The sequence below is a fragment of the Juglans regia genome, chromosome 2 (assembly GCF_001411555.2).
Source record: "Juglans regia cultivar Chandler chromosome 2, Walnut 2.0, whole genome shotgun sequence".
NCBI lineage: Eukaryota > Viridiplantae > Streptophyta > Magnoliopsida > Fagales > Juglandaceae > Juglans > Juglans regia.
In genome coordinates, this window is record NC_049902.1 from 11,269,679 (window position 1) to 11,280,476 (window position 10,798).

Consider the following 10,798-nt stretch of genomic DNA (forward strand, 5'->3'; position numbering starts at 1 on the left):
TCAAACACCAAACTGTGTTTACGAAAAAGATAGAAATAAAATGCTACACTGGATGATGCGTGATATTCCCTGCCACCATGTGGCAGCAGTCTACGAATTGTGGAGTAGCAATCTCTCCCAATAGCTGCGCTCGGTCAGGATCTCCCCCTTGACACCCGTGCATGCTGACTAATGCTTTCATACATTGTCATTTTTTGAAATTGCTTGTCTTTAGCTTATGTCTGATTGAAATTGAAATTGCTACAGGCCCTTGAAGCTAGAAATGATGGTGTTTGGAGCAAGGATCATGTGACTGCCCTTCGGAAAATTTGCCCAATGGTAAGCAGTGAGATCACTTCTGAAGCATCTGCAGCAGAGGTAGAGGGATATGGTGCTTCAAAACTCACTGTTGACTCTGCAGTGAAGTACCTACAGCTAGCTAATAAACTTTTCTCTCAAGCTGAGCTCTATCATTTCTGTGCCAGCATTCTCGAACTTGTAATTCCAGTTAATAAAAGCAGGAGGGCATATGGACAGCTGGCTAAATGTCACACATTACTCACTAATATCTATGAATCGATCCTTGAGCAGGAGTCAAGCCCAATTCCATTCACTGATGCAACATACTATCGGGTGGGATTCTATGGTGAAAGATTTGGGAAGCTTGATAAAAAGGAGTATGTATACCGAGAGCCCCGTGATGTTCGGCTTGGTGATATAATGGAGAAACTTAGTCATATATACGAGTCCAGGATGGATGGCAATGAAACTTTACACATTATTCCAGATTCTAGACAAGTGAAGGCAGATGAGTTACAGCCTGGAGTCTGCTACTTGCAGATAACTGCTGTTGATCCGGTAATGGAAGATGAGGACTTGGGAAGCAGAAGGGAGAGGATCTTTTCTCTCTCCACCGGAAGCGTCCGTGCACGAGTCTTTGACCGGTTTTTGTTTGATACCCCATTTACAAAGAATGGCAAGACCCAGGGTGGATTGGAAGACCAATGGAAAAGGCGAACTGTGCTTCAGACTCGGGGCTCCTTCCCTGCACTTGTGAATAGGCTACTGGTGATTAAATCTGAATCTCTCGAGTTTTCTCCAGTAGAGAATGCAATTGGAATGATTGAAACCCGGACAGCTGCACTACGAAATGAGCTTGAAGAGCCTCGTAGTTCTGAAGGGGATCAACTTCCACGTCTCCAGAGTTTACAAAGAATCCTTCAAGGCAGTGTTGCTGTTCAGGTGAGTTTTGGTGATTTTGGTTTTCAAGTTATGCTTTCTGTATGAGCCCGTAATTGAGAGAGGACCTTTTTTAGGTGGGGGGTATGCCCTGTAATAAAAAAAACTTGTATATGGCATTGGTTATGATTATCTCAACAACCATGCAGGTGAACAGCGGAGTCCTGAGTGTGTGCACGGCCTTCCTTTCTGGTGAACCCGCTACTAGGTTGCGTTCGCAGGAACTGCAGCAACTCATTGCTGCACTGCTTGAATTTATGGCTGTCTGCAAGCGTGCGATTCGGGTGCACTTTAGATTGATTGGAGATGAAGATCAGGATTTCCACACACAGCTTGTGAATGGGTTTCAGTCCCTCACTGCAGAATTATCTCACTACATTCCTGCCATTCTGTCAGAGCTGTGACGGTGTTGTAGCATTATTTGCCTATGTTTCCACTTCATTGTGTTCATATTTACTCTTTACTTTTCTTTCCAATGATTTTCAGATAGTTTACTATTACTGCTCATTCGTGTATCCTAATTTTCAAGCAGGTGATATTCAGGAAAACGAGAAATTGACACTGGTTTTTCTAATTCTCTTGCGCATAATCTACTATTTTTATCTATTTTTTTCTGATAAGTAATAAGATTTCAATAGAAAGTACAAAAGACGCAATCCAAGTACACAGGATGTGTGCAAGGAGAAAACTCTCTAGAGGGGAAACAGAAAAAAAGAAAATCATGAAAGTTAAGTCCATTGAACTTTGCTGATTCTGTTCAAAGCAATATTGAAAAAAGATGAACTCAGAAAGCTTTGAGCTCCAACGTTCACGATCTTCATTGTTTTTATCATACTTTTCCGTTCAAATACGCCATGGAGCAGAAGATATGAACGAATTCTCCACTTAGACACGCAATAGATAGTCATTTGGTGGGCTAATAAAATTTGAATGATCGACCCAAAAAAAAAAAAAAAACAAAAGAGCTTAGAGAAGTCTTCAAGGCCATTTTAGTTCCCTGATAGAGGCAATTTCTCTCACCAAAACGTTTGCATACCAATGCGATTGGTACCTCCGGTTGACGTTGGGTTTACTTCTTCCCCTGTATATTTTCTTTTATTTATGAAAGAGATTTTATTAAATCGAAAATAGATATAAAAGGAGTGTTTAGGGAGCTCTAACAAAATGACTTATTAGAACAACTTAATACAGTGCATGAAAGTATAAACAAAATTAGGTGCAATGTTTTAAATTTCGATAATTATTTTGGTTGTCACCCGAATGATGTATTTTGACATAAGCCAATAAGATCCATAAAGATAGAGATATTTGAGTTAAATGTATATTTAGAAAGAAAATTAAAGGAAAAAACCATAAAAGAGCATAGAAAGCAAACTCAAAAGGAGAGAATCGAGGAACAAATTTAAAATTGTATTAAAAAACTACAGAAATATAACCCAAATTTAAAATTATAAAATGTCATCTGTATCAGATATAAAAATTGCCATTTGGTTTTCAAGAAATTATGAAAATATCATTGCATACAATTCAGACTCAAATGGAGATTTTAACCCGAATGATTGAAAGTGACTTGAACAAGCCTAAATTTAGATTGAGATAATACAATGGGGGTGAAGTGTACTAATGACTGCACCAAAACATCAAACTTGGACTATTTTCATTGGAACAAAATGAAATTTAGAACTTTGCGATAGAGACAAGACATTGGTCGTTGTTTATATTCCTCTGTTAGACTAAGGAGAGAATTGTCGAAAGGGGATTCTTGATGCGATACCACAAAAGTATTGCAGCACTAGAAGTGACAACTAGTCTCCAAATATGAGAACCAGGTTCGAACCCCCGACCCCCTGTATAAAAAAAAAGTGATAACTAGTATGATGCAATGTACTTCTCCTTCTCAACTCTTCCGCCCACGCTACCTTCGTTGACTTGTGTTGCTTTGTTCTAGGCCACCCGAAAGAGTAGCTTAGTCATTAGTAAGCACTTCTTCCCTTCATTCCCTCTCATGGTTTCCCACCCTGCACCTAAGATCAAATCAGTTCCTTTCTTTGGTTCTCTGATGTGCCGACTGGTTTAGGGAAGTTTAATCTTCTATTTCCCTAACCTCTTGCCTCTATTGACTTGGTAGTTGAGTGGATTACTGAGTATTAGTTAAGTGTATGGTTGAAGAAGAGCAAGTTAGAAACTAGAAAATCAATTCATCAGCCAACTACACAAGGTGAATCAATTTCTCAGTTTTCGGTCTTTAGATTGATCAGTTCATAGCAACAGACAACCCCTTACTTTCCTGTCTTCTACCATATCTTCAATTCAAAATTTATCTTCTAATTTTGCATGACAACTTACTGAAGAATCAAAGTATAATTTATCTTCTACCATAACTTTAGTATAGATTGTGCTCATACGTATGCGCTTTAGGAAATCGTTATTAAACATGTTTGTAGGTTGAATCATGTGCACTTGAATTGTAGAATTTGAATGATGTATTTTGGTTTCAAGTGAAGAAGGATAGCACGTATTGATTGCGTTCATACAAAGAAGGATAGCATGTATAGAATGGAGAAGCTTGCACTAATGATAAATGAAGCTTGAGAAGCCATGTTTATGTACTAGTTTGTTAAATCTTGAGTTAAAATGGAAGATGGATCGAGTATGTGTATGTTTCAATTGGATATATGTATTGGATAGATTTGATGTCAAGACTTTAGCTTCAAATATATATGATGTTTGAATATTAAAGTTGGTTCATAATTGCTTAATTATGTTTGGTTTGGACTATATTATGTGTTATGGACGTGTTTCCTAATGTTGACTATGTCTTCCTATAACCTACGATCAGAAAGGAGAAGGCGGGCCTGGGAGTCCCTCGGGGTAACTCCAATGGCTAAGGCTATGTTTGGGTGTTAAATATTCCTCAACACTTTTTAAGTATTCTCGTACTTTTGAAAATACTTCACATGCCAAACAACTTAAAATACTCTCAATGGGACCCACAAACCCACTTCAATCTCTACTCATAACTATTCACAAACATTCTATAATACTTATCACTATTATATATAAACAAAAAATAAAATCACTATAATATTTATTACTATTAAATATAAAAAAATTATTATAATATATATATAAATAAAAAATATTTATCACTACTATATATAAATAAAAAATAAAATAGCAATAATATATAAATAAAAAAAAATCAATATAATATATAAATAAAAAATAAAATCATTATAATATATAAATAAAAAATATTTATCACTATTATATATAAATAAAAAATAAAATAACTATAATATATAAATAAAAAATAAAATCACTATAATATATAAATAAAAAATATTTATCACTATTAAATATAAATAAAAAATAAAATCGCTATAATATATAAATAAAAAATAAAATCACTATAATATATAAATAAAAAATAAAATCACTATAATATTTATCACTATTATATATAAATAAAAAATAAAATCGCTATAATATGTAAATAAAAAATAAAATCACTATAATATATAAATAAAAAATAAAATCACTATTAAATAAAAAAAAATCATTATAATATATAAATAAAAAAAATCACTATAATATATAAAAAAAAAAAATCACTATAATATATAAATAAAAAAAAATCACTATAATATATAAATAAAAAAAATCACTATAATATTTATCACTATTAAATATAAAAAAAATCATTATAATATATAAATAAAAAAAATCACTATAATATATAAATAAAAAATATTTATCACTATTATATATAAATAAAAAATAAAATCACTATAATATTTATCACTATTAACTATAAATAAAAAAATAAAATCATTATAATATATAAATAAAAAATAAAACCACTATAAAATATAAATAAAAAATAAAATCACTATAATATATAAATAAAAAATAAAATCACAATAATATTTATCACTATTAAATATAAACAAAAATCATTATAATATATAAATAAAAACAAATCACTATAATATATAAATAAAAAATAAAATCACTATAATATATAAATAAAAAATATTTATCACTATTATATATAAATAAAAAATAAAATCACTATAATATATAAATAAAAAATATTTATCACTATTATATATAAATAAAAAAATAAAATCGCTATAATATATAAATAAAAATTAAAATCACTATAATATATAAATAAAAAATAAAATCACTATAATATTTATCACTATTAAATATAAATAAAAAAATAAAATCATTATAATATATAAATAAAAAATAAAATCACTATAATATATAAATTAAAAATAAAATCTCTATAATATATAAATAAAAAATAAAATCACTATAATATTTATCACTATTAAATATAAACAAAAAAATCAAATCATTATAATATATAAATAAAAAATAAAATCGCTATAATATATAAATAAAAAATAAAATCACTATAATATATAAATAAAAAATAAAATCACTATAATATTTATCACTATTAAATATAAATAAAAAATAAAATCATTATGATATATAAATAAAAAATAAAATCACTAAAATATATAAATAAAAAATAAAATCACTATTATATATAAATAAAAAATAAAATACTATAATATTTATCACTATTATATATAAATTAAAAATAAAATCACTATAATATATAAATAAAAAAATCACTATAATATTTATCACTATTAAATATAAAAAAAATCATTATAATATATAAATAAAAAAAATCACAATAATATATAAATAAAAAATATTTATCACTATTATATATAAATAAAAAATAAAATCTCTATAATATTTAAATAAAAAATAAAATCACTATAACATATAAATAAAAATTAAAATCACTATAATATATAAATAAAAAATATTTATCACTATTATATGTAAATAAAAAATAAAATCGCTATAACATATAAAGAAAAATTAAAATCACTATAATATATAAATAAAAAATATTTATCACTATTATATGTAAATAAAAAATAAAATCGCTATAATATATAAATAAAAAATAAAATCACTATAATATATAAATAAAAAATAAAATAACTAAAATATATAAATAAAAAATAAAATCACTATTATATATAAATAAAAAATAAAATACTATAATATTTATAACTATTATATATAAATTAAAAATAAAATCACTATAATATATAAATAAAAAATAACATTACTATAATATTTATCACTATTATATATAAAAATAAAATCATCATAATATTTATCATTATTATATATAAATTAAAAATAAAATCATTATAATATTTATCATTATTATATATAAAAGTAAAATAAAATCATTACAATATTTATTAATATTAAAAAATCACTATAATAAAATCATTATAATATTTATTATTAAAAATAAAATCACTATAATATTTATGGGACCCACATATTTTTCAATTACATACTCAAAAGTCAACAACTCAACATACTTTACACATCCAAACAACTCAAAATACTCTCAATGGGATCCACAAACTCACTTTAATCTCTACTCATAACTATTCACAAACATTCTCAACACTTCTCACTATCCAAACGTACCCTAAGTCAGTATACGTTTTATGAAGTTAAAATTTGAATTCTTAGCTTGAGCTTAGAGTGTTACTTGCGTTTTAGACTTATACTCTCTTTTGATAGGGTCAGTGCCATTCTCTTGCGCTTAGGGTGTCTGTACCCTGTAGGCGACGCCATTCTCTTGTGTTGGTACTTCAGGTCACGTCCCTTAGGGTAGGTGATGAGGTGTGGCCCCTCTTTGGACATCCTGTCAGGGACATGATCTTATATTGGGTTGGCTTGCTTGTGACCCCGTGTCGGGTCATTTAATGAGGCATGGCTTTTCGTGGGCTTTTCGAGCAGGGGCATGTCCATTGGTGTGATGTCCTACTTTCCCATGTTGATCTAGTTCTTAGATGCGCCTACTTTGTCGGGACCAAACTGTTCCCATTAGGCCGTAGACCGATTCGACTACCTCAACTCTTACCCATGGGCTTCCGCTAATCCAAAGGTGTGGTCTCAACTTGCTAGGGGCAATGATGACACCAAGATGAACCTAGTCTTAAAGATCCTTTGCAAGTTCCAGATAGACCAATTACAAGGTCAAGAGCCAAGAAGATCAAGGAGGCAACGCAAGGATTGACGCAATCCACTTGGGACGAGTCTAGTAAGAACCGAATATTCAAGATGGGTTTGAGAGAAGTAGATCTAGTGATCATCCACGTGATACAAGCCACATAAGAGTGCAATATAAACTAGGACTTATTATTATGTTTATGTGATTGAAGGTCTTGGACTTGTTTATTTAATTAAAGGGGCTTATTTTATTAGTTATAGGAATTAGTTTAGAATAATTAGGCTTGAGGATGCTTGACCCACATATATCTTATTTCTTATGAACAAGGATTTTTGGAAAGGACTTGTATTTTGGCCAATGACTTATTTGGAAAGTTACTTTATAGGAATTAGGGTTTAAAGAGGTATTGTAGCCGCAGTACTGTAGTTGCAGCACTATTCATCCAGGTGTATTTTTGGAAGAAATGACTTTATTTTGGTTATGGTTTTAATTAGGTTTTGGTTTAAATACTCTTTGTAGTTTCATTTTTAAAGAAGTTTAACAAATTTGATGAATTTATTTATTATGAGTTGAGTTTACTCCTCTTGTTCTTGATTGAACTTTTAAACTTATCAAGGATAAATCACAACCTTTGCGGTGTTTCTCCTTGTAATCTGGGTTCTTGAGACAGGTTTTTCAACGGGTCTAGATTTTAATATAATCTAGGTTCCTGAAACGAGTTCTCAACTAGTATAGGTTCTCTATCCATTGACTTGATTTTGACTTTCTTGGGTGAGTTTTCAAATTGATTGTGGGTTCAAGGGATTCCATTCTCACGGGTTCATATCATTTGGTATTCAGAGCTCAGTTTCCAATCAGGTCTGATTCTATCTTTTAAATCTTGCATCTTTAAATTAAATTCTAGGGCTTCATTGTTCTAGGGTTGCAAAAAAAATAAAAATAAAAAAAAAAATAAAAAGTAGGCTGCCGAAATTCTTAGGGTTTTTGGTTTGACTAAAATTTGCATCACCTAGGGTTTCAAAATTTTAGGGTGTCTTGCATCTCTAAGTTTGTCAATTGCTTGGAGTGCCGTTTCATTGTTTCTCTTCTATTTCATTGTCAATTTTTATGTGCTTGAATTCAATTGCTTGGTTTTCACAATTGAATATTGCTATTTGTGATTGAGTTAGAGAAAATAAAAGAAAGGAAAAGAAAAGAAAAGAAAAGAAAAGAAAAGAAAAGAAATGAAAAGAAAATTTGAAAAACAAAGAAGAAGAAGAAAAGAAAAAGTAGCATATTCAAAGGTTGCTATATAGTTACAACAAAGAGAAAGAAAGGCATTTGTTGATTGAGCTTTATCATTAAAGGGGCTAAATACATCTTTCTAGTTGGTATCTTGTTTTATAATTACTCTTTCCCTCGTATAAATTCCTTGAGTCTTGTGTCATTTTATTCCTTCCTTATTTTTTGGATCTATATTACTGGTTGGAATAATACAATGTTGTATTGTCTTGATTTAGTTCAAAAAGTTCTTAAAGAACTTGAGCAGGAAAACTATTGAGATAAGTGGCAAGAGAGTGTAAAACTATTATCGGAAAAAAGCCGATTAAGAGTGAAACACAAGTGGAGTGTCATTATTCGAGTGTAAACACGTAAGGGAGTGTGTGAAGTTTTCTACTAATACTCTTTTTGTGCAGCCCATCCTCCTTTGTGTTGCAAGCCGTGCAACAACAGTTTGAGTAGTTGAACTTGGTGTTGGGTGAAATGAGGGATATGATGAATCATCAAGAAGCGGTAATTAGAAATCTATAGGGTAGGAGGAATAAGAGGCAACGTGAGTCTAGTGTTGAAAATGGATATGAAAATGAAGAGTATGGTGATTCTCTTGTTGCCAGGCGTGCACTCAATACACAAATTAAGATGGATGATGCAGAGCAGCAGAACGAGAACATTTTTCATACTAGATGTCACATCAACGACAAGGAATGTAGTATGATCATTGATGGAAGGAGTTGTATTAATTTAGCTAGCACTACTTTAGTTGAGAAATTGAATTTATCTACCTTGAAACACCCTTGACCATATAAATTGCAGTGGTTGAGTGATTGTGGGGAGGTTAGGGTAAATAAGCAAGTGTTAGTTTTTTTTTTCAATTGAGAAATACCAGGATGTGGTGCTTTGTGATGTAGTACCTATGCATGTTAGCCATATTTTGTTAGGGAAGCCGTGGTAGTATGATAGGAAGGTGATCCGTGGTAGTATGATAGGAAGGTGATCCATGATGGGTTAAGGAACATGTACAATTTTGAAAATGATGAAAAAACAGTCAAACTTGCTCCTTTAACTCCAACACAGGTCCATGGGGACCAACTGAAAGTGAAAAGTGAGATTGCTACAAAAAGTAAGAGTGAAAATCAGAGTGATAAAAAAAGAAAGAGTGAAAGTGAGAGTGATAAAAAAAAAAGTGAAAAAGAGATTGAGCTAAAAAGTAAGAGTAAAAGTGAGACTGAGCTAAAAAGTAAAAGTGGGGATGAGATTGAGGAAAAAAGCAATAGTGAGATTGAAAAGGAGAGAGAGAAAAAAATGAGAGAGAAAAAAGATGAGGGTGAAACCTCAAGAAAAAGAAGGAATGAGTTGAAAAACAATTGTGAGGCTGAGAGTTCAAAAAAATAGGAGAGTGAAAGAAAAAAAGAGAGTGAAAAGGAAAAAGAGAGTGAGAGGAAAAAAGAGAATGAAGCCGAAACATCAAGAGAAAGAGAGTGAAAAAGAAAATAGAGAGGTGGCTAAGAGTTAAGAAAAAAGAGTGGAGCCACGAGAGGAAAAAGAAAGAGAGATTACAGAGAGAAACATAAAGATAAAAGTGAGTTTTTATGCTAAGGCAAACTTTTATACTAACAAATCTAACAACTATTTGCCTAGTGTTGTTGTTTCTTTGTTGCAGGGATATTAGGTCATGATTCCTAACGGTGTGTTTAGTGGATTGCCACCTATTAGAGAGATAGAGCATTACATTGATTTTGTGCCTGGTGCGACAATCCCTACCCGACCTTTTTTTGAAGAACATGAGTCCTTGACGCACTTGAAATGATAAGGTAAGTTGAATAGAATGCATGCCAAGTGGGTGCAATTCATTGAGACATTTCCTCATGTAATCAAGTACACACAATGTAAGGAAAATTTTTTGGTTGATGCTTTAGCAATAAGGTATGTCCTTGTCATCATTTTAGATGTAAAGTTATTGAGACTTGAATATGATAAGAAATTGTATGTTAATGATGATAGCTTGGCTAGTGTGTATGGAGTATGTGAGAATGCATCATTTGGTCAGTTCTATAGACTAGATTGGTATTTGTTTAAAGAGAATAGACTTTGTGAGCCTGCTAGTCTTATGTGTGAGTTGCTTGTGCATGGATTTGGTTTGATGGCTAATTTTGGTGTAAAGAAGATTTTAGACGTGTTACATGAACGTTTGTGGGAATATTATTTTCCTTTCATTGAGTTTGCATATAATTAGAGTGATCATTT

The 10,798-nt window shown here is 30.7% G+C and overlaps 1 protein-coding gene across 3 annotated transcripts in view; it reads left to right on the forward strand.

Moving 5' to 3' along the window:
- The window catches only part of LOC109011251 (guanine nucleotide exchange factor SPIKE 1), a 57,019-nt gene extending 55,227 nt beyond the window's left edge, over positions 1–1,792 (forward strand). For 2 of the 3 annotated variants that reach the window (XM_018992366.2, XM_018992367.2), the window contains exons 29-30: positions 247–1,221; positions 1,368–1,792. In XM_018992366.2, coding sequence (XP_018847911.2) covers positions 247–1,221; positions 1,368–1,622 — 1,230 coding nt within the window. In that variant the 3' untranslated portion in view covers positions 1,623–1,792. The remainder of the gene's footprint in view (positions 1–246; positions 1,222–1,367) is intronic. The other variant, XM_035687928.1, reaches the window with a different exon arrangement.
- The last annotated feature ends 9,006 nt before the right edge of the window (positions 1,793–10,798 follow it).